The sequence below is a fragment of the Hypomesus transpacificus genome, chromosome 17, assembly GCF_021917145.1.
Source record: "Hypomesus transpacificus isolate Combined female chromosome 17, fHypTra1, whole genome shotgun sequence".
Taxonomy (NCBI): Eukaryota; Metazoa; Chordata; class Actinopteri; order Osmeriformes; family Osmeridae; genus Hypomesus; species Hypomesus transpacificus.
This window is the reverse complement of record NC_061076.1, coordinates 773,803-797,805: the sequence shown is the minus strand read 5'-3', so window position 1 is coordinate 797,805 and position 24,003 is coordinate 773,803. Positions and strand designations below refer to the sequence as shown.

General features: G+C 52.4%; 2 protein-coding genes across 3 annotated transcripts; one reads left to right on the top strand and one right to left on the bottom strand.

Moving 5' to 3' along the window:
* Nucleotides 1-866: 866 nt before the first annotated feature.
* LOC124480089 (myosin-16-like) lies at nucleotides 867-16,979 on the top strand. Its single transcript, XM_047039160.1, is given in 44 exon segments — nucleotides 867-963; nucleotides 1,059-1,342; nucleotides 1,641-1,784; nucleotides 1,934-2,090; nucleotides 2,428-2,455; nucleotides 2,613-2,709; nucleotides 2,838-2,930; nucleotides 3,074-3,137; nucleotides 3,463-3,561; nucleotides 3,781-3,884; nucleotides 3,967-4,105; nucleotides 4,458-4,726; nucleotides 4,924-5,094; nucleotides 5,420-5,596; nucleotides 5,697-5,882; nucleotides 5,969-6,056; nucleotides 6,233-6,350; nucleotides 6,772-6,892; nucleotides 7,260-7,396; nucleotides 7,495-7,576; nucleotides 7,672-7,845; nucleotides 8,531-8,758; nucleotides 9,225-9,329; nucleotides 9,435-9,521; nucleotides 9,654-9,799; nucleotides 9,936-10,026; nucleotides 10,444-10,500; nucleotides 10,740-10,826; nucleotides 10,919-11,164; nucleotides 11,328-11,445; nucleotides 11,706-11,833; nucleotides 11,970-12,166; nucleotides 12,648-12,780; nucleotides 12,891-12,950; nucleotides 12,952-13,108; nucleotides 13,371-13,507; nucleotides 13,647-13,750; nucleotides 13,981-14,173; nucleotides 14,517-14,720; nucleotides 14,811-14,936; nucleotides 15,110-15,280; nucleotides 15,777-15,977; nucleotides 16,104-16,332; nucleotides 16,427-16,979. Coding segments are annotated over 43 exon segments (5,979 nt in total). The 5' UTR covers nucleotides 867-890; the 3' UTR covers nucleotides 16,302-16,332; nucleotides 16,427-16,979.
* A 124-nt stretch (nucleotides 16,980-17,103) lies between these two features.
* On the bottom strand, nucleotides 17,104-23,935 carry wipi2 (WD repeat domain, phosphoinositide interacting 2). 2 transcript variants are annotated; one of them, XM_047038901.1, is made up of 12 exons: nucleotides 23,678-23,935; nucleotides 22,732-22,814; nucleotides 21,899-22,068; nucleotides 21,581-21,677; nucleotides 20,430-20,527; nucleotides 20,148-20,240; nucleotides 19,999-20,069; nucleotides 19,379-19,486; nucleotides 19,097-19,264; nucleotides 18,806-18,913; nucleotides 18,580-18,677; nucleotides 17,104-18,455 (listed from the first exon to the last, which is right to left on the bottom strand). In XM_047038901.1, the coding sequence occupies exons 1-12, from the start codon at nucleotides 23,749-23,751 to the stop codon at nucleotides 18,343-18,345; spliced, it is 1,281 nt and encodes a 426-aa protein (XP_046894857.1). In that variant the 5' UTR covers nucleotides 23,752-23,935; the 3' UTR covers nucleotides 17,104-18,342. The 2 variants fall into 2 exon arrangements, with proteins under 2 accessions (XP_046894857.1, XP_046894858.1); XM_047038902.1 differs by having other exon boundaries at nucleotides 19,097-19,261.
* Nucleotides 23,936-24,003: the final 68 nt, after the last annotated feature.

Genomic DNA, 24,003 nt, shown 5'->3' with positions numbered 1-24,003 from the left:
GTCTGTACCCCAGCCCAGCCCTGCCCCTGTCTGTACCCCACCCCAGCCCTGCCCCTGTCTGTACCCCAGCCCAGCCCTGCCCCTGTCTGTACCCCAGCCCTGCCCCTGTCTGTACCCCAGCCCAGCCCTGCCCCTGTCTTAGTTCTGTATCCACCCCTGCTCCATTCTCCCACCTCAGTCCATCCTAGCCCTGTCTCTCCCTCCCTCCCCCGCCCTGTCTCTCCCTCCCTCCCTCCCCCGCCCTGTCTCTCCCTCCCTCCCTCCCCCGCCCTGTCTCTCCCTCCCTCCCCCGCCCTCCCTCCCTCTGTACCGCCCGGCACAGCCCACTCAGGGCCTGTTTCTGAGCTATTACTGAAATGCCAGCTGGTCCAATAACTGCTGCTCCCATGGGTCTAACTATTGGGCTATTAAAATATACTGTGGGGTAATGAGAAGGAAGTTAACTGTCTGAAAAAATACATGATCTCCGACCACTAATTTTCTAACAGTTAATATCATTACATACAAAACTGTCAGAAAGACCAGCATGGGTTAGAGAGGACAGAGAGAGAGGACAGATAGAGAGACAGTTGTCCTCTGAGAGTGGTCTTCTGCGTTAGCTAATGGTTTTAATTTTGATGGCTTACTCATCATATCCCCACAGAGAGAGATGAGAAACAGGGGGAGATGGATGGAGGGATGGAAGTGGAGGTGTGGAAAGATGGAGAGATGGTAGGAGAGTGATCTAGTGAGGGAGTGGAAGAATGCCCTCTCAGGGAAACCCTAAAAGGTTCTGGTCAGATCTTAGAATTCCCAAACCCCAGCTTGTCAGCCTGCAGGCTGGACCTATCACCCTGCTGAGGCTCCTGGGTAATGGCTGGTTTTAGAGTTGTGCCCAAATCAGGAAGGAGATGTGCTGCTATATAAGAGCCCAGGCAGAGACACACACCCATAGCCCTGTGCCTACCTCTGCATCCTGCTCCGGTGAGTACTAACACACACACACATACACACACACACAATTTCCAAAAGACACCAACCAACTCTCTTTCATGTCTCCTCTGTGTTGTTTGTGTCAGTTTTGCCTCAGCAGCCTGTGTGTGACTGTGTGTATAAGCTCGGTGCGTGTGAGCGTGTGTCGGTCGCAGCAGCCATGCCGGCAGCGTACAAAGGCGAGTGTGGGGATGAAGTGGACCCCATGCCCTTCCTGGCCCCGCCAGAGAAGGAGCGGCTGGAGGCCATGGCCAAGCCCTACGACATCAAACGCACCTGCTGGGTAAAGGACAAGAAGGAGGCCTTCGTGGGTGCGGAGATCCAGTCTGAGGAAGGGGACAAAGTCACCGTGAAGACCGTCAAAAACACCGTGAGACTCACGCTGCTCTTTAAACATACACTTGTTTAGCTGATGCTGAGGACATTCTGGGATTCAAAGAGAGGACTCGATGAGTAAGATATTAGAAGTGATATTCTATCAGGGCTGTGGATGAGACTGGTTTAAACATAGCTCAGTGTTTTATTAATACATGAGCAGACTCTGGAAAAAAGCAGGACTGAGCCTTTGATGAACAGCCTCCCAGAGTGAGACAAGGAACATCGTACATCTAAAACTGAGGCTGAAGATGAGTGTGTGTGTGTGTGTGTGTGTGTGTGTGTGTGTGCAGACCCTGACAGTGAAGAGGGAAGATATCCATCAGATGAACCCTCCTAAGTTCTACCAGGCTAGCGACATGGCAAACCTGACCTTCCTGAACGAGGCCAGTGTCATGGACAACCTGCGGCAGCGCTACATCCACATGAGGATCTATGTCAGTTCACAAGCCTGCATGCTCCTACACCCATTACACCCTACACTACACCACACTACACACTACACCACAGTACATACCACACACTACACCATGCCACACACCAGTGGAACACCACTCAGTGTTTGTGTTCCTGGTTGTTGATGCAGACATACTCTGGGCTCTTCTGCGTCACCATCAACCCCTACAAGTGGCTTCCTATCTACGGCTCCAAGGTGGCCCAGATGTTCAAAGGGAAGAAACGCAATGAAGTTCCTCCTCATCTCTTCTCCATCTCAGACAACGCCTACCACGACATGATGATGGGTGAGAGAGGAGGGGGAAGGGAGGGGGGGGGGGAGTAGCAAGAGAAGAAGTGATTAGAGGTAGGGGGGGGGGGGTGGTTGGGGACAACAGATGGGGAGGGGGGGGTGATGGGTATGTTTGTGTGATTAATGGAGCCGGCTCTTTGGGGATGTTGAACAAGGGAGAAACAGGGGAGTAGACATGCTTCTCTGTCATTAGGAGGCTCAGGGGAGAGTCCACACCTGTCGTAGCTCCACAAACACACTCCGCAGACCTGTCAGCAGACATGAACTCTCTCTCCCCCCTTCTCTCTCTCTCTCGCCCTTCCTTTTTTTGTCTATCTCTCCTTCTCTAACAGAGCATGAAAACCAGTCTATGCTGATCACGTAAGTAGGGTTACACACACTGTTCACTACAGGGGAATGCCCGTCTTGAATTTGCTTTATGTTTAGAGACATATACATTCTTGTCAACAACAGTATTAGTCGTCCTCATCGCTCTCACTGGTCTGTGTTCTCCTGCTGTCTGGTCTCTGATCCTCAGTGGAGAATCTGGTGCCGGTAAGACTGAGAACACCAAGAAGGTCATCCAGTACTTTGCTAATGTCGGAGCAACTGGTAGCAAGACCGTGGACTCTAAGGCAAGACCAGCACCTCCGTGTGTGAGAGGGTGTGTGTGTGAGTGCCTGTGTGTGTGTGTGTGTGCGTGTGCCTTCGAGAGAAGGAAAGAGAGTTTATTTGAATTGGATCCTATTTGCTTCTGCTGCAGGGTTCCCTGGAGGACCAGATCATTCAGGCCAACCCTGTGCTTGAGGCATTTGGGAACGCCAAGACCACGAGGAACAACAATTCTTCACGCTTCGTAAGGAGATATGCATGCTCACTTAGAATGACCTTTTTCTCGCCAGCTTCAGGATCAGTTTCACCTGTCTATCTGTCTTTCTGCTTGTCTGTCTGTTTACCTGTCTGTCTGTATATCTGCTTGTCTGTTTGTCTGTCTTCCAGGGAAAGTTTATCCGGATCCACTTTGGGCCGACAGCTAAGCTGGCCGGTGCTGACATCGAGAGCTGTAAGTGGAGCTGAAGGCACCATGATCAAGTCTTACTACCGTAAACTCTCAAACCCTCAGGCTCAGGATCCCACACATGGCCTAACCCGAGTCTCAGAGATCTCCATGGAGATTTTCAGATCATTTCTCTGTTTAGGACAAGGCTTTATCCATGTCTGTTTAGGACAAGGCTTTATCCATGTCTGGGAACTGGCTGTCCAGAGGCCATGGTCTTCATTTACAGCCTTCGATGTATTAAAATAGTGTGAACATTAACAACAACTTGTATGTGTTGTGTGTGTGTGTGTTATGTGTGTGTGTGTGTGTCATGTGTGTGTGTCGTCAGATCTGCTGGAGAAGTCTAGAGTGATCTCCCAGCAGGCAGCAGAAAGAGGATACCACATCTTCTACCAGCTGCTGTCTGGACGCATGCCAGAACTCCTAGGTAAGAAACATACACATGTACATGTACACATGAGAGAGAGAGAGAAACACAGAGAGAGACAGTGAGAGAGACAGTGTGAGAGAAAGACAGACAGACAGACAGACAGACAGACAGACAGACAGACAGAGAGAGAGAGAGCGAGAGAGACTAGTTACTATCTACCCCTAAGCTACCAGTCTCCTGTTCTGTGTGTGTGCTAACAGTGTGTGCTCTCCGCAGAGGCCCTGCTACTGGTCCCAGACCCTAAACAGTACGTGTGGGTGTGCCAGGGCGTCACTGTCGTCGACAACATGGACGACGGCGAAGAACTGCTGCTCACCAACGTGAGTCGACTCCCTGATTCTGATTCAGGACAGTGTTTTTAGCTTGATGTTGGACATGACCAGCAGTGTGTGTGTTCTCCAGGAAGCCTTTGACGTGCTGGGCTTCACTCCTGAGGAGAAGATGAGCGTGTATAAGCTCACTGGGGGCATCATGCACTTTGGAAACATGAAGTTCAAACAGAAGTCCAGAGAGGAGCAGGCTGATGTGGATTCTACTGAGGGTGTGTAACACACTTCCTGCCTCCCTCTCTCTCTCTCTCTCTCTCTCTCTCTCTCTCTCTCTCTCTCTCTCTCTCTCTCTCTCTCTCTCTCTCTCTCTCTCCTCTCTCTCTTCCTCTCTCTCTCTCTCTCTCTCTCTCTCTCTCCCTCTCTCTTCCTCTTCCTCACTTCTCTCACTCTACCTCCCTCCCTCTCCCTCTCTCACTGTTAGAGATTTTGAATAATTCCTACCCTGTCCCCTGATAATTCCTCATGCCTCTTACATAATCTATGTGTGTGTGCGTCTGTGTGTGTGTGTGTGTGTATGTGTATGCTGGTGTGTGTGTGTGTGTATGCTGGTGTGTGTGTGTCCAGTGGCTGACAAGGTCTCCCACCTCATGGGCATTTCCTCTGGGGAGCTCCAGAAGGGCATCACCCGGCCCAGGGTCAAGGTGGGCAACGAGTTTGTGACCAAAGGTCAGAACCAGGATCAGTGTGTGAACTCCATTGGAGCGCTGGCCAAGGCTGTGTACGACCGCATGTTCAAGTGGATGGTCACCCGCATCAACAAGACTCTGGACACCAAGATGCAGAGGCAGTACTTCATAGGAGTGCTGGACATCGCTGGCTTTGAGATCTTCGAGGTGAACATACATGGATGGGTCTGGAAAGATGGACGGATGGATGGAGGCCTGGTTAAGTGGATTGAAGGATGGATAGATATATGGATGGAAGGAAGGATGAAAAGATGAAAAGACTCATTCGTTAAATCGACAGACATAACAGATCATCTAATATCATGTTTCTCTCTGTCATGTCACCTTCCCTCTCGTTCCTCCAGTTCAACAGCTTTGAGCAGCTGTGTATCAACTTCACCAATGAGAAGATGCAGCAGTTCTTCAACCACCACATGTTTGTCCTGGAGCAGGAGGAGTACAAGAAGGAGGGCATCGACTGGGTCTTCATCGACTTCGGTCTGGACCTGCAGGCCTGCATCGAGCTGCTGGAGAAGGTTACACACACACACACTCACACACACACACACACACACACACACACTCACACACACACACACACACGCACGCACGCACACACACACACACACACACACACACACACTCACACACACACACACACACTCACACACACACACACTCACTCACTCACACACACACACACACACACACACACACACACACACACACTCACACACTCACACTCACACTCACACTCACACACATACACACACATACACTCACACACACACACACACACACACACACACACACACACACACAGCCCTGTGAGGTCACACTGTGTGTCTCTCTCTGCTCTAGCCCATGGGGATCTTCTCCATCCTGGAGGAGCAGTGTGTGTTCCCCAAGGCTACAGAGGCCAGCTTCAAGGCTGCTCTCTACGACAACCACCTGGGCAAGTCCAACAACTTCCTGAAGCCTAAACCTGGGAAGCGAGGAGCGGATGCTCACTTTGAGCTGGTGCACTATGCAGGAAACGTGAGGCTCAGCTCGCAGCGGGGACGCCAGAGGGAGGGGGACTCCACCCCGTGCACCAACTCTACTTCCACTTCTGTGTTTGTGTGTACGTGTGTGTTAGGTGGGCTACAATATCAGCGGCTGGCTGGAGAAGAACAAGGACCCCCTGAACGAGACAGTGGTGGGCCTGTTCCAGAAGTCGTCCATGAACCTGCTGGCAGTGATCTTCAGAGAAGAGGAGAGCGCTGCAGGAACCAAGAAACAGAAGAAGGGATCTGCCTTCCAAACAGTCTCCAACTTCTACAGGGTACACACACACACACACTCCACCCCCCCCCCCCCACACACACACACAGTCACACTGACCAGGCTGTGTGTGTTTCCTCGTCACAGGAGCAGCTGAACAAGCTGATGAGCACCTTGAGAAGCACAGCTCCTCACTTCGTACGCTGCATCGTACCCAACGAGTACAAACAGTCTGGTCAGCCTCCTCACACTGTGTGTGTGTGGGTGTGTGTGTGTGTGGGTGGGTGTGTGGGTATGTTTGTGTCCAGGTGCTTTTTCTGTGAAGTTGGTTGTGTATTTGAGTTCTCTGCCTCTTTCTGCTCCAGTGTGTGTGTGTGTGTTCTGTCTCAGTCCTCTGCTTTGTCCACTCAGGTGTGTGTGACGCGCACCTGATCCTTCACCAGCTGGCATGTAACGGAGTGCTGGAGGGGATCCGTATCTGCAGGAAAGGCTTCCCCAACAGACTACAGTACCCAGAATTCAAACAGAGGTGAGAGACCCATTACAGTACATGCACTGCATCCCTCAATCATCCGTCATCCATTCCCAGCCCTGTGACTGGTCAGTGTTTAGACAGCCCTGTGATTGGTCAGTGTTTAGACAGCCCTGTGACTGGTCAGTGTTTAGACAGCCCTGTGACTGGCCAGTGTTTAGACAGCCCTGTGATTGGTCAGTGTTTAGACAGCCCTGTGACTGGCCAGTGTTTAGACAGCCCTGTGACTGGCCAGTGTTTAGACAGCCCTGTGACTGGTCAGTGTTTAGACAGCCCTGTGATTGGTCAGTGTTTAGACAGCCCTGTGACTGGCCAGTGTTTAGACAGCCCTGTGACTGACCGTGTCTGTTCTCTTCAGAGAAGTGACACAGGAAGTAAACATACATGCTGACAGGCTCCTCCTCTTCCTGTGTGGCAGGTACTACATCCTGAACCCCAACGTCATCCCCAAGGGCTTCGTTGACAACAAGAAGGCTTCAGAGCTCATCCTGGGCTCCATCGGCCTGGACGACATGGAGTATCGCATCGGCCACACCAAGGTAGTAATACAGGAGTACAGCTAAACAACACACACCACACACATACAAGTATGACAGAGCATTGAAGAAACTGAGGTATCACACAATGTACCACACAATCTGTTCCATCAAACCTTCCACGTTGCATTGACAGTTTCAACATTTCTTTATCAGATGTTTTTCATCCAAGCAGCGTAGAAAGATAGCTGCACACGTTCAAGCAGCGTAGAAAGATAGCTGCACACGTTCAAGCAGCGTAGAAAGATAGCTGCACACGTTCAAGCAGCGTAGAAAGATAGCTGCACACGTTCAAGCAGCGTAGAAAGATAGCTGCACACGTTCAAGCAGCGTAGAAAGATAGCTGAACAGGAAGGTTCTCCCTCCCCAGGTGTTCTTCCGCGCGGGGGTTCTAGCTAAGCTGGAGGACCTGCGGGACGAGCGCCTGGCCAAGATCATGACCATGCTGCAAGCTCGCCTGCGGGGGTCGCTCATGAGGGCCGAGTTCAAGAAGATGCTGGACAGACGGTCAGTTAACCTTTGACCTCTGGCCCTGACCCATCTCAGCTGCATGCTGGGTGAATGTAGGTTGTTGCTGATCCTAACTTTTGGTGTGTGTGTTGTAGAATCGCACTGATCGCCATCCAACGGAACGTGAGAAAGTTCCTCCAGCTCCGCTACTGGGGCTGGTGGAAACTCTACACTAAGGTAACCACACAAGCATCACACACATGCACACATACGCACACACTCACACACACGCTTACAGACAGTAATGACTGACTGTGGTTTCCCTCCCTCAGGTGAAGCCTCTGCTGAACGTGGCCCGGCAGGAGGATGCCTTCAAGGCCAAGGAGGAGGAGCTGAGGGTGCTGCAGGAGAAAGCTCAGGAGCAGGAGGGCAGGATCAAAGACCTGGAGGAGAAGCTGGCTACCCTCTCTCAAGAGAAGAACAACCTGGCCCTGGCACTGGCTGCAGTAAGACACACACACACACACACACATAGACACACACACACACATAGACACACATAGACACAAACACACACACACACACATAGACACACACACACACACATAGACACACACACACACACATAGACACACACACACACACACACACATAGACACACACACACATAGACACACACACACACACATAGACACACACACACACACACATAGACACACACACACACACACACACACAAACATAGACACACACACACATAGACACACACACACACACACACATAGACACACACACACATAGACACAAACACACACACACACATAGACACACACACACACACACACACATAGACACATAGACACATAGACACACACACACATAGACACACACACACATAGACACACACACACATAGACACACACACACACACACACATAGACACACACACACATAGACACACACACACACACACACATAGACACACACACACACACACACACACACATAGACACACACACACATAGACACACACACACACATAGACACACACACACATAGACACACACACACGCACACACACACACATAGACACATAGACACACACACACACACATAGACACACACACACATAGACACACACACACACATAGACACACACACACACACACACTAACAGCTCCCCACCTCCAGGAGCAGGACAGTGCGGGCGATGCTGAGGAGCGCTGCACCCAGCTGGTGCGGCAGAAGGGCCAGCTGGAGGAGGGCGTGCAGGAGCTGAGGGAGCGGCTGGAGGAGGAGGAGGGGAACGCGGCCGGCCTGGCGGCCCAGAGGAGGCAGCTAGAGGGGGAGGTGACGGAGCTGAAGAGGGACCTGGAGGCCCTGGAGTCCACGCTGGCCAAGAACGAGAAGGAGAAACAGGTACAGGGAGAGGAGACTGAGGTGTGGAGGAGACTGAGGTGTTAGGACTGAGGTGTGATGAGACTGAGGTGTGGAGGACTGAGGTGTGATGAGACTGAGGTGTGGAGGACTGAGGTGTGATGAGACTGAGGTGTGGAGGACTGAGGTGTGATGAGACTGAGGTGTGGAGGACTGAGGTGTGATGAGACTGAGGTGTGGAGGACTGAGGTGTGATGAGACTGAGGTGTGGAGGACTGAGGTGTGATGAGACTGAGGTGTGGAGGACTGAGGTGTGATGAGACTGAGGTGTGGAGGACTGAGGTGTGATGAGACTGAGGTGTGGAGGACTGAGGTGTGATGAGACTGAGGTGTGGAGGACTGAGTGCAGGCGAGAGGAGAAAGATGACCAAAGGGAGAGAAAATAGTTTCATGTCTTAATTGTGGTGGAAACTGTTGTTTAAAATCAGGCCAAATGTGTGCTTTGTAGTCTCTGGACTCGAAGGTGCGGTCTCTGATAACAGAACTGGGACAGAAAGAAGACCTTGTTGCCAGGCTCCAGAAGGAGAAGAGAGCTCTGGAGGAACTGCAACAGGTGAGAAGGACTCAACCACACTGAAAACACGTGGAAAACACGTTTTTCATTGGCTGTAAAACCAACGCCTTCTAATACCTTCTCACTCCTGATTGGTTGTTGTAGAAAACTCTGGATGACCTCCAATCAGAGGAAGACAAAGTCAACCATCTGACCAAGACCAACAGCAAGCTCACTACACAAGTGCACGAGGTGATCATGCACATGATCCTTCTCATCCACACCCCGATCCAGAGGGCTTATACTGGATGATTGTTCCATCACAAGATGCAAATAATGTGTGTGTGTGTGTGTGTGGTGTGTGTGTGTGTGGTGTGTGTGTAGCTGGAGGACAGCTGGGAGCAGGAGAAGAGGATCAGGGCGGAGGTGGAGAAGGCAAGGAGGAAGGCAGAGGGTGATCTGAAGATGACCCTGGAGAACCTCAATGAGATGGAGAGAGCTAAGCTCGACCTGGAGGAGGTCATCAAGAAGTCAGTCTGCCTTCCACACACACACACACACACGCACACACACACGCACGCACACACACACACACACACACACACACACACACACACACACACACACACACACACACCTCTAAGGCCTGTGCTGTTGTTCCTGCAGGAGAGACTTTGAGCTGAACAACATGAACTCCAAGCTGGAGGATGAGCAGTCGCTCAGCACCATGCTGGGGAGGAAGCTGAAAGAGCACCAGGTGAGGAAGGGGGAGGAGGAGGAGGGGAGGAGAGGAGAGGAGGAGGGGAGGGGAGGAGGAGGGGAGGGGGGAGGAGAGGAGGGGAGGGGGGAGGAGAGAGGAGGAGGGGAGGGGAGGAGAGGAGGAGGGGAGGGGGGAGGAGAGGAGGAGGGGAGGGGAGGGGAGGGGAGGGGAGGGGAGGGGAGGGGAGGGGAGGGGAGGGGAGGGGAGGAGAGGAGAGGAGGGGAGAGGAGGGGAGGAGGGGGACGGGAAGAGGAGGAGGAGGAGGAGGAGAGGAGGGGAGGTGGACGGGGAGGAGAGGAGGGGGGAGTGGAGGGGTGAGGAGGAGAGGTGAGGGACGGAGGATTCTCAGATCCATAAATGATCATAAAGAATATATCTGTATGGATGTCCTATTCTGCTGCTGTGTGTCTGCAGGGCCGTATCGAGGAGCTGGAGGAGGAGCTGGAAGCTGAACGAGCCATGAGAGCCAAGGTAAACACACACTACACACACACACTGCAAAACTACACTCACACACACAGCAAAACTACACACACACACTGCAAAACTACACACACACACACACAGCAAAACTACACACACACAGACACTGGAAAACTACACACACACACACACTGGAAAACTACACACACACACACAAACTGGAAAACTACACACACACAGACACCCACACACACAGTCTGGTAAGGTATTTTCCTGCTCTGTGATAGGTGGAGAAACAGAAGGCGGAGCTGTCGCGGGATCTTGAGGATCTCAGTGATAGGCTGGAGGAGGCAGGCGGAGCCACGGTCTCCCAGGTAACCCTGACCGACACATCAATCACCCAGACAGCAGACTGACAGTGAGTGGAGCTCCTTGTCTGAACCCTAACGCTGACCTCTGACCTCAGATTGAGCAGAACAGGAAGCGCGAGGGCGACCTGGTCAAGCTGAAGCGCGAGCTGGAGGAAGCAGCCCTCCAATCAGAGGCCTTGGCCGCTGTGCTCAGGAAGAAGCACTCTGATTCGCTGGCGGAGCTTGGCGAGCAGCTGGAGAACCTGCAGAGGTTAAGGGTCAAACTGGAGAAGGACAAGCAGAGCATGAAGGCTGAGATAGAGGACCTGAACGTCACTGTGGAGACCACTCAGAAGGCTAAGGTATGGAACAAGAGATCTGTTGCACGGATTCACTGTCAATTCTATTCTAGCACTCATACTTGTACTTAAATGAAAGGGAATAATATGTGTAGGTGGCTAAGAAAAGGTGTCCTGTGTGTGTGTGTGTGTGTGTGCGTGTGTGTGTGTGTGTGTGTGTGTGCAGCTGAACTCTGAAGTCCATGTGAGGAAGCTGGAGGACAGTCTGGCTGAAGCAAACGCTCGTCTGGCTGAACTGGAACGGAACCAGTCTGAGCTGAACACCATAAAAACCCGCCTGGCTGGTAGGAACACACACTCACTCACACACACACACATACACACACACACTCACACAGACACAAACTCACCTCTGTTCTCACCTAGTATAGTACCTAATCTGTCTGAACTGTTACTGTGTGTGGTGTGTGTGTGGTGTGTGTGGTGTGTGTGGTGTGTGTGTGGTGTGTGTGGTGTGTGTGTGGTGTGTGTGGTGTGTGTGGTGTGTGTGTGGTGTGTGTGGTGTGTGTGGTGTGTGTGGTGTGTGTGTGGTGTGTGTTTGTAGCGGAGAACGGGGAGATGAGTCGTGAGTTGGAGGAAGCTCAGAGTAAGCTGACCCAGGTGACCAGGCTGAAGGCCTCGCTCACCACCCAGACTGACGAGCTGAAGAGACAGGTGGACGAGGAGAGCAAGGTACCTACCCACACACACACACACACACACACCACACACACACACACACACACACACCACACACACACACACACATCTACACACACCTACACAGGACTTCAAATAAACCTCCTCCTGCCCCTCCCCCTCCCCCCAGGCGCGTAACGCGGCTGTGGTAGGGCTGGCGAACGCCCGGCATGACCTGGCCCTCCTGAAGGAGCAGCTAGAGGAGGAGTCAGAAGGCCGGGCGGAGATGCAGCGCCTCATCTCCAAGCTCAACTCTGATGTCACTTCCTGGAGGACCAAGTACGAGACGGACGCCATCCACCGCACCGAGGAGCTGGAAGAGACCAAGTACGTGCTGTCCTCCATCTATCATCCATTCACCCAATCCTACATCTATCATCCATCCACCCAATCCTACATCTATCATCCAATCATCATTTCCCCTCTCTCCTTCCTCCTCCTCCCTCTCCTCCTCCCTCCTCCCTCCTCCCCCTTCCTTCCTTCCTTCCTCCCTCCCTCCCCCTCCTCCTCCTCCTCCCCTCCTCCTCTTCCTCCTCCTCCTCCCTCCCTCCCTCCCTCCCTCCCTCCCTCCCTCACTCCCTCCCTCCCTCCCCCCTCCCTCCTCCTCCTCCTCCTCCTCCTCCTCCTCCCTCCTCCTCCTCCTCCCCTCCTCCTCCTCCTCCTCCTCCCTCCCTCCTCCTCCCTCCTCCTCCTCCTCCTCCCTCTCTCCCCCCTCCTCCTCCTCCCCCTCCTCCTCCTCCTCCTCCTCCTCCTCCTCCTCCTCCCTCTCTCCCCCTCCTCCTCCTTCCTTCCCCTCCTTCCTCCCCAGGCGTAAGCTGGCAGTGCGCCTGCAGGAGGCTGAAGAGGCCGCAGAGTGTTCCCAGGCCAGAGCTGCCAGCCTGGAAAAGGTGAAGCAGAGGCTGCAGGGGGAGGTGGAGGACCTCACCATCGACCTGGAGAAGGTACACACACACACTCACACACACTCACACACACTCACACACACACTGCACACACACACACACACTCACACACATCACACCTCACACTCTGGCTCCCTCCTGGTGTCCAGTCCAACGCTGCAGCAGCTGCTCTGGATAAGAAGCAGCGCTCGTTCGACAAGCTAGCGGCCGGAGTGGAGCCAGAGGAACGAGGAGCTGCAGGTGGAGCTGGACAGCAGCCAGAAGGAGAGCAGGTCCTACATGACGGAGCTCTACAAGCTGAGGACCGCCTACGAGGAGACCCAGGACCACCTGGAGACCGTCCGCAAGGACAACAAGACCCTGTCAGGTCAGACACACACACACTGCCCAGGACAACAAGAGCCTGTCAGGTCAGACACACACACACACACACTGCCAGGACAACAAGAGCCTGTCAGGTCAGACACACACACACACACACACACACACACACACACACACTGCCAGGACAACAAGAGCCTGTCAGGTCAGACACACACACACACACACACACTGCCAGGACAACAAGAGCCTGTCAGGTCAGACACACACACAGATGTTGCAGTGTGTCATGTTCCCTGGTTCCTCAGAGGAGATCAAGGAGCTGGTGGACCAGCTGGGGGAGGGTGGGCGCAGCGTCCACGAGCTGCAGAAGAGCCGGAAGAAGCTGGAGGTGGAGAAGGAGGAGCTACAACAGGCACTGGAGGAGACGGAGGCTTCCCTAGAGGTCAGAGGTCACGCTGCCCCTGAGAGGTCACGCTGCTACTGCCTCACTGCTGCTCTGTCACCCCATGAGGCACTCAGCCCCACCAGGACGTGTGTGTGTGTGTGTGTGTGTGTGTGTGTGTGTGTGTGTGTGTGTGCAGGTGGAGGAAGGGAAGCTGGTGCGTGTGCAGCTGGAGCTGGCTCAGGTCAAGGCCGACATTGACCGTAGGATTCACGAGAAGGAGGAGGAGTTTGAGGTCACCAGGTAAACATTACACACACACACATTCATCCACACACACAGGTGATAACCAGGTGCAGAGGTGGGAAGTAGCGATGTACAAATACTTGCTGTACTTAAGTAGATTTTCAACCTTATTTTTTCAACCATTCAAAAGAAAGTATGTTATGGATGACACAGAAAGAGTTAACAATGTCGACATGACTTGACTATGAGTTAACGCTCCTTGTGTGTGTGTGTGTGTGTGTGTGCAGGAAGAACCACGCTCGTGCGGTGGAGTCGCTGCAGGCCACGCTGGAGGCGGAGACGAAGGGGCGAGCGGAGGCCCTGAGGATGAAGAAGAAGATGGAGGGAGACCTGAACGAGATGGAGATCCAGCTGGAACACGCCAACAGGAACAACGCTGAGCTGGTCAAGACCCTCAAGAAGCTGCAGCAGCAGATCAAAGTAAGACACACACTTATACACACACACTCATACACACACACTCATACACACACACTTATACACACACACTCATACACACACACTTATACACACACACTCATACACACACACTCATACACACACACTCATACACACACACTTATACACACACACTTACAGACACTTACATACCCCTCCTCCCCAATTCATTCAAATGTATCTTATTATTCACCTCCCTCCCTCCTCCCTCCTCCCTCCTCCCTCCTCCCTCCTCACCCCTCCCCCCTCCCCCCTCCCTCCTTGCCCCTCCCTCCTCCCTCCTCCCTCCTCCCTCCTCCCTCCGCCCTCCTCCCTCCTCACCCAGGACCTGCAGGTGCAGATGGATGAGGACGGCCGTCAGCACGAGGCGCTGCGGGAGCAGTACTGCCTGCAGGAGCGTCGTCTCTCCCTGCTGCACGGGGAGCTGGAGGAGACTCGAGCAGGCCTGGAGGCCTCGGAGCGCGCTCGCAAGCTCATCGAGCAGGACCTGCTGGACACCTCTGAGAGGCTCAACGAGCTCATCGTGCAGGTACACACACACACTCACACACACACACTCTCTCCCACACACACACTCCCTCACACACACCTGATCACGTTTGTGTGCCTCTGCCCTCAGAATCAGAGTCTGACCGTGATCAGGAGGAAGATGGAGGCGGAGCTGACCCGGCTGTGTAACGAGAACGAGGAGCTGATCTCTGAGTTCCGCTCGGCTGATGAGAGAGCCAAGAAGGCTGTGATCGATGTAAGATCCCTGCACCACCTCTTCACTGCGACAAAACAACATGTTCTTGTTTGACAATGTATTACACCTGTGTGTGTGTGTCTCTGTGTCTCTGTGTGTGTGTCTCTCTCTGTGTCTCTGTGTCTCTCTGTGTCTCTCTGTGTCTCTGTGTCTCTGTGTGTGTGCGTCTCCAGGCCACCCGGATGTGTGAGGAGCTGCGTCAGGAACAGGGCCGCAGCGCTCACCTGGAGAAGGTGAAGAAGAACCAGGAGCTGAGCCTGCGGGAGCTCTCCCTGAGGCTGGAGGAGGCAGAGCAGCAGGCGCTCAAGGCTGGCAAACGCACCATCCAGAAGCTGGAGGCCAGGGTGAGGCCCGCGCACACACACACACACACACACACCAGGGTGAGGCCCGCGCACACACACACACACACACACACACACACAGGGTGAGGCCCGCACACACGCGCACACACACACCAGGGTGAGGCCCGCACACACACACACACACACACCAGGGTGAGGCCCGCGCACACACACACACACACACACACCAGGGTGAGGCCCGCACACACACACACACACACACCTGGGTATAGCCCAGCGCTAGAGCATTTCACAGCAGGTTAAGAGGTTAGAGGTTAAGAGGTCACTTAATAGGAACATCTAAAAAATCTATATTACACCCACTCATTGTGACACCATGTGTGACAGTGTGTTACAGTGTGTGACAGCGTGTGACACCATGTGTGACAGTGTGTGACAGTGTGTGTGACACCATGTGTGACAGTGTGTGTGACACCATGTATGACAGTGTGTGACACCATGTGTGACAGTGTGTGACATGCTGCGTTGTGTGCAGGTCAGGGAGGTGGAGGGAGAGCTGGACCAGGAACAGAAGCGTCACGTGGAGACAGTGAAGGTGCTGCGGAAAGGAGAACGCCGTCTGAAGGAGCTGGTCTTCCAGACTGATGAGGACCACAAGACCAACCAGCGCATGCAGGAGCTGGTGGAGAAGCTGCAGAACAAACTCAAGTCCTACAAGCGGCAGATCGAGGAGTCTGTGAGTGACGGTCATGATAGTGGTGGGAGGGCTGATGGTGATGATGCTAAGAGGGACCCAGCCAACAGGGAGGGACGTGTTCCTATTCATTGTACTGAAATGGTGAACGTGTGTGTGTGTGTGCAGGAGGAACAGGCCAACTCCAGCCTGTCTAAGTACAGGAAGACAGTGCATGAACTGGACGACGCGGAGGAACGCGCCGGGAACGCTGAGATGGCCCTCAACAAGCTGCGCACCCGCAACCGTGCCTCAGCCGGGAAGGGCTTCACCTCGGTGGAGATCGTCCAGGTCACCAAGCCTGCCAAGGGAGGACAGGAGGAGTAGGGTCCTGAACATACACACACCAATACCACAGGTGAGCTGCACTCTCTCTCACACACACACATCTCACAGTATCCTATCCTCACACAACTATGCAGGAGACTGAGTAGCTCTCTGTGTCCCTGCAGAGTGACACACACCCAGTCCTCACGCGTGGCCCTGCAGAGTGACACACACCCAGTCCTCACGCGTGGCCCTGCAGAGTGACACACACCCAGTCCTCGTGGCGTGGCCCTGCAGAGTGACACACACCCAGTCCTCGTGGCGTGGCCCTGCAGAGTGACACACACCCAGTCCTCGTGGCGTGGCGGTCCAGGCGTGGGAGAAGAGCGCCCCCATGCAGCAGCCATCACACCCAGGAAGTCTTGTGACCACCGCGAGAAGTCTGAAACATCACTGATAGTCTTAATGTCAGAGAATGTGTGTATGTGTTTCTATGGATCTACACTTAAGGTGATTCTATAGATCTGTCTGTGTTTCTGTATACGTGTGAGTGTGTGTGTGAGTGTGTGAGAGTGTGTGAGAGAGTGTGTGTGAGTGTGTGTGTGTCCTGGTGCCGCCACTAGAGGGGAGTGGGTAAAGCTGTGTTCTCACGTCAACGACAGAGAACCCACCTGTGTGTGTAACACTGTGTGTGTGTACTGGCCTGCTGCTATGTCTTAATAAACCACAAGCAAGTTAGTGAGTCTCTTGTTCCTTCCTAAGATGAACCACGTCTGTTCATCACAGGGCCTCCTCAGCACACACACATCACACACCTCACACGGTGAACGAGGAACTGAAGACAGCGAATAGGGAGACAGACTTATCATATATCAACATGGATTTTATTTTCATTTAGTTTCAGATGAACGTTTCACATTTTATACAAAATCATTAGAAAACATCTGACAGCCCAGCTCCTCCTCCATCCACTGCTCCTCCCACACGATCATGGGTAATGATCATGCATCTGGGCTGGTTCTCCAGTGCCCCTACCTGAGCGGCCAACCAAGCTCTAACCCTGGGTAAACTGTCCACCCACAGGAACAGGCCAAATCACACCAACCCAGAGTTTCTAAAAAGGTTGAAATCACAGTCAGGCATGTCCTGACAAGACCCTCAGTGATACGTTATCTTGTCACATCTAGTAGACCAGAAATAGAGAATGATGTGGGAGAACTTCCCAGCTCTGCAGCAGAAACCTGCCCAGCTCTCTGACTCCCATCCTGGACTGGTGTTTGAGCTAAGTACCACATTGGAACACCTTGCATTTTACTCACGCATGACATGCCAAGTGGGTTGGTTAAGTAGATTAAAATCAGTAATATCAGAGTTAAATCAACCAATGACTGCAGGGCTTAGAGGGAATGGGGCAAACCCACTGAGCCTCGATCTGATTGGGTTAAAGGAGCAAGGAGTAAGCGCATGTGAACGTTGCTAATGTACAAGCCCAGACACAGTGACTTCAGCTGACACACACCTCACATGAAGGACAGGGTGTGTGTGTGTAACATTTAGGCAACACTACCAAGGACACACAATGTATTAAAACAAACATCTGAAAAAACACAAACTGCTTTATTGAAGCCATGAGGGGCAGGAGGGGATGTAACTATGACGATGAGCAGAGACGATGAGCAGAGAGCAGAGAGGCACTTACATCACTTTCATGAAACAGAGTGTGTGTCGCATGTTTGCACGTGTGTTAGTGTGTGTGTGTCTTTAAGTGTTAAGTGAACACAGCACTGTGCTTCCGACATGAGGTCCAATTCAAACACACACACACACACACACACACGCTGCAGAGCGTTTTCATGGGGCATGTGTTCTAGCGGTCTACTGTTGGCACATGGACATGCAAAGCTACAGACACACCTGCAGAGGGGTGGGAGGGGGGTGAGCGGGAGAGCAGGGAGAGAGGGGGGTGGAGAGAGAGACGTGTATACGCACAGACAGACAGACAGACTCTAGAATGCCCCCATCTTTAAACCCCCACCCCCTTTGTGTCACATGTTTATAGCAGCACCAGAGGAGCCCTCTGATTGGATGCTGAGGCCGTCCATCAGTCGGTCTCCAGGATTAGTGGCGGCTGCTCGTTCTCCTCCTCCAATCGCAGGTCGTTGAGGTCGTCATCTAGCCCCGCCCCTCCCACTGCTCCCTGCTCCTCACAGTAACCTAAGAGGTCAGAGGTGAAAGGTTAACTCCTCCCACAAGCAGGGGTCAACTTAGCTTTATACTGACTGTTAAAAATCCTTCCATAAGTTACAGCATTGCTGTAGGTCTATGACACAAATCCTACCTTTAGTTACAGCGTTGCTGTAGGTCTGAGCCACTAGCGGGCGGTCATGTGACCCCTGCTCCAGGATCTCATTGGGTGCCTCAGTGCTGCCGTCTAGTCTGAGGACAGACACACAATGTGAAGAGATGAGAGTCTGTTAAACATCACCCTGTGAGTGTGAGAGAGAGACAGAGACAGAGAGAGAGACGGAGAGAGAGAGACAGAGACAGAGAGGTGTGTGTGTTACCTGTGCTGTTTCATGAGTGTGCACTCCCCTCCCTCCTGAGGGTCCAGGTTGTAAAGGTACAGGTATCCATCAGCAGCTGCCACCAGCAGCCGTGGAACCTTCTGGATCCTGGGAACAGTTTAGAATGACAACACGAGAGAGTAAACACACAAACCAGAGCAGTGAGGAGTAAAGAGTCTTATTCACTCTTAACTCACACTGGTGGTTTGTGTGTCCAGTGTGTGTGCGTGCGTGTGTGTGGGTGTGTCCAGTGTGTGCGTGTGTGTGTCCAGTGCGTGTGTGTGTGCTCACACTGCCAGGGCACAGATGTTCTTGTGTCCAGAGAAGGGAAGTCTGACGGTGGCGAAGGCTCGTCCCTGGGTGAACATCTCCGTGACCTGGGTGGGCAGGTAGGTGGTGGACGCCATCAGTACCTTCCCCAGGTACCCTCCCCATGTGGTGGGCTCCTCCGCCGGCCTGCTTGACACACACACACACACACAGCATGACAATTAGGAGAAGGTGTCACTGAGGTGTCACTGAGGTGTCACTGATGTTCCTAAGGCTCCAGTCAGCCTGGCCCGCCTGTCTTACTTCTCCTTCTGCGTCTCCAGTTTGAAGATGTGGACCGTCTCTGTGTTGCTGGAAGCTGACAGGTACAGGCCCTCCATGCTGAATGCCAGCGAGCAGATACTCACACACCTGCAAGCACAGCAACAGCCTCAGAAACACACCACACACATGTGCACACTATGGATGCTCGAAAAATAATAATTATTTGATCAAATCATTATTTTAAAAAAAAGAAGTTTATAAATAAAACCTTTGAAAAGTTTTTTTTTTTTTTTTTTTTTTTTTTTTTTTCGAAAGGTTGAAAAGGGAAAAAAACGTAAAAACGTTTGCATCATTGATGAGTGCTCTACTACACTCTATTCTCTGCTTTGATCTACTCTGTTTTAGGCTGCTCTGTTCTCTCCTCTCACTGTGTGAAAACAAAGGTTTCAAACCCCCCCCAAAAAGTTTAAACCAATATTTTCTGAAAAAACAGGTTGACTGTACCTACATGATAAAGGCTATAACAACATTGAAGTACAGTGACAGTTATTTTGCTGCTCAACGACGAAGTCAGAGATTGTCAAAGTAGCAGAAAGTGACTCACTGACCTGACTCACATGAACAGCAGTAGTCCAGGAATAAAGGAAATGAATTATTACCTCTTGACTCCTCGACGAAACTCAAACAACTTCTGTCCCTCTGGGCTGGAGAACACCCGGATGACTGTGCCCTGAGGAGGAGGGGGGGTCACACACTGGCTGACAGGCACGGCTCTGGGTGGGAGGTGTGACAGTGTTATGTGTCCTACCTTCTCTGAGGCTGTAGCCAGTTTGGTTCCACTAGCATCAAATGCTAGCGCTGCTAAAGGACTGTCATGGGCAGGGATCATGTTGGCCGCTCTCTGGAGAGAAACACACACACACACACACACACACACACACACATGAGAGACTACACACACATAAGAGACTACACACCAAAACATGAAACCACACTTCCTTCCATCAGTCTGTTTCAGCAGCAATCCAAAGTGAGTGAGAAAATGTTTCTCTGTGTGTGTATACATGCATGTGAGTGTGTGGTAACCTACCAGATTCACAGTGTCAAACACTTGGACCTCTCCTATTGTAGCACTGCCTGGGTATGCCAAGTAACAGTTATCATTACTGATAGACAGAGCACACAGACCTGGGGAGAGACCATACACACACACACACACACACACACACACACACACACACACACTGTCAGCTCGAGGACTAACATCATGTGCATGTGAGTGTGTGTGTTGAGGGTTGGTGTGGGGGTCAGGTGGGGTGAGTCCTACCTGAGGGGTTGGGTGGTGTCTCTCTGATAGTGTGGGGGTCAGGTGGGGTGAGTCCTACCTGAGGGGTCAGGTGGGGTGAGTCCTACCTGAGGGGTTGGGTGGTGTCTCTCTGATAGTGTGGGGGTCGGGTGGGGTGAGTCCTACCTACCTGAGGGGTCGGGTGGGGCGAGTCCTACCTGAGGGGTCGGGTGGGGCGAGTCCTACCTGAGGGGTCGGGTGGGGCGAGTCCTACCTGAGGGGTCGGGTGGGGCGAGTCCTACCTGAGGGGTTGGGTGGGGTGAGTCCTACCTGAGGGGTTGGGTGGTGTCTCTCTGATAGTGTGGGGGTCAGGTGGGGTGAGTCCTACCTGAGGGGTTGGGTGGTGTCTCTCTGATAGTGTGGGGGTCGGGTGGGGTGAGTCCTACCTACCTGAGGGGTCGGGTGGGGCGAGTCCTACCTGAGGGGTTGGGTGGGGTGAGTCCTACCTGAGGGGTTGGGTGGGGTGAGTCCTACCTGAGGGGTTGGGTGGTGTCTCTCTGATAGTGTGGGGGTCGGGTGGGGCGAGTCCTACCTGAGGGGTCGGGTGGGGCGAGTCCTACCTGAGGGGTCGGGTGGGGTGAGTCCTACCTGAGGGGTCAGGTGGGGTGAGTCCTACCTGAGGGGTCGGGTGGGGCGAGTCCTACCTGAGGGGTCGGGTGGGGCGAGTCCTACCTGAGGGGTCGGGTGGGGCGAGTCCTACCTGAGGGGTCGGATGGGGCGAGTCCTACCTGAGGGGTCGGGTGGGGCGAGTCCTACCTGAGGGGTCGGGTGGGGCGAGTCCTACCTGAGGGGTTGGGTGGGGTGAGTCCTACCTGAGGGGTTGGGTGGGGTGAGTCCTACCTGAGGGGTTGGGTGGGGTGAGTCCTACCTGAGGGGTTGGGTGGGGCGAGTCCTACCTGAGGGGTTGGGTGGTGTCTCTCTGATAGTGTGCAGGACCTTCATGTCTCGGATGTTGTGGATGTACAGAGACTCCTCCAAACACACTATCAGCCTCTACACACACACACACACACACACACACACACACACACACATACACACACACACACACACACACACACACACACACACACACACACACACACACACACACACACACACACACACACACACACGATGAGTGTGGTCACTGTACAAAGCTTTACAATCTTGTATGAGTGAACAAATGTGTCTATGTGTATGCATATATCACATGCGTGTGTGTGTGTGCCTACCTGTCTGTTGAGTTTGACTGCCAGGATGGTGTTGGAGTAGCTGTAGTTGCAGATCTCTGTTCCCTTCTTGAAGTGGCAGACCTTGAGCTTCCTGGGAGCCTTCAGGCTGACGATGGCCACCAGGCTGCTGGAGAACAGGCGCTCCACGATGCACACATCCTCTGTGTCCACTGAGTGGCCCACAAACACGTCAATCAATGTCAGTCTTAGCAGAGGGCGGGCTCTTAACAGAAACACTTCTATATAGACCGGAAAGCTAAGTAAATACTATTTTAACCTGCAAATTATTTATCTACAGTTAAATGGTCTAACCACTAAGCTATCCCTATGATCAGGCCATGCTGGAACAAGGCATCATATTCAGGATACTAAGAATGCTGAATCAGTGACTGGTCTAAGAGCTATAGACATGTTCTTGAGACTGAGGGAGAAAGAGAGAGAGTGTGTTTGAGAGAGAGAGAGTTAGAGTGAGTGTGTTAGAGAGAGAGAGAGTTAGAGTGAGTGTGTTAGAGAGAGAGAGAGAGAGAGAGAGAGAGAGAGAGAGAGAGAGAGAGAGAGAGAGAGAGAGAGAGAGAGAGAGAGAGAGAGAGTTCTGTCTCAGTAGGTTGGGGCCAGCAAGCATGGCTGAGTGGTCATTACTGGTCATTACAGCCTGTGGTGCTGTAGCCTGTCTGTGTTTCAGCAGTGTCAGCATCACCATTCCTCACTTTACCAAATGCTTATCAATAAGTAGGCAGGGCAGTCCCATTCACAAGCATCCTATAATGACTTACAGGACAAATTCCATTATTTAGTTTTCATGTGGAAGGAGTACTCGACACTGGGATACTCACTACATTCATATATCTGCTCCAACTTGTCCACAGACGACAGGGAGAAAAACTTGTAGCCTGATTTGGTGCCAACAGCCAGGGACCTAGGCGGAGGGATGCAGAAACAAACATACTGGACGTTAACATGCATATTTGCTTTCTGAGAAGACATGCGCAGACGGTTCTGAATAGCCCAACAACAATGCATCTCTCCACAGCTAGTTTATCTGCGATAGGGTGTTCTGCCAAACGGCTTGGTGACAGCGGTCACAAGGCTGGACAGGGATGTGTTGCAATAACTTGGCCGGAGTGGTTGTCATCTAACCAGTAACCAACACACTGAGATCCAGACATATGTTTAAAAAAACACTCGAATGGATAATTAACGTTGCCGTTTATGTACGGATTTGGCCTTAGTCTCCAAGCCATGGCAGGTGGGAATCAGCATTAGCTAGCCACAGTTTCACTTCCATCAGATTCGTTTGCTCCAAATCAGAAGCTAGCTTGACTTTTGTTGAACATTTTGTTTTCTATACTGAAAGACGGCACCCAAAGCTTATGATAACAAACCCCAATTAATTGAGTTAGTTTAGCGAGCTATTGTTGGTTAGATGGATAAAAGCTCGTTGTTTTACCAACCGATGTGTGTTGTATTGTGCTAGCACTAACTACAGCGTTAAAAAGCTAGCCTACTAGCAGCTAATAGCTGACGACATACTTGACACAATGTTGCTAGCATTAGCAATGCTACGGACCAGCGACTGTAGCACTAGCTTGCTAGTTTTAATAAGCATGGCTTGTCAGTTATCACGCAACGTCCCGAAGGTTTCCATACTTTAACGTTAATACCATCATCGGGACAGCTCGTAAAATCTAAAGCAACACCTCCACAATATATAACTAACTAATGTTGTAAGGCCATCAAATCCCCAACCTCCCTTCCCAGTCCCCCCCCGGCCTTCCTTACGTGTTGTCCTGGTTGAAGTTAGCGAAGAGAAGCTGGCTACAGCCAGCTTCCCCGCTCTGACTGGCCAAGTTCATGGACTCGGCACCATCTACATGTAAAGCCGTGGCAGAAATAGCGGCAACAGGGGTAGATTACGGACAGTTGAGAAGATGCAGTTAGCTGTGTAGGCTAGCTGGATGCAGCTCTGGGTTCCTCTGCTGGTCCTTGTTGTTGTTTTTCACTGTGGCTGTTGCTCCTTCTTCCTGCGCATGCTCTTTTGCTGCCGTGTGCGACAGGTTAGGAATTTAAAGAGACAGGCATGTAGGCGAAAGGTTTGATTTTAGTGG

What these genes read in the sequence shown, in the direction of transcription:
- wipi2 (XM_047038901.1), bottom strand. Translation starts at nt 23,751, where the DNA reads ATGAACTTGGCCAGTCAGAGCGGGGAAGCTGGCTGTAGCCAGCTTCTC. An exon ending in AACATCTGTGCCCTGGCAGT is followed by an intron (nt 18,914 to 19,096) that starts GTGAGCACACAC and finishes AACTGTTCCCAG; the next exon opens with GATCCAGAAGGTTCCACGGC. An exon ending in ACACTCATGAAACAGCACAG is followed by an intron (nt 18,678 to 18,805) that starts GTAACACACACA and finishes GTCTGTCCTCAG; the next exon opens with ACTAGACGGCAGCACTGAGG.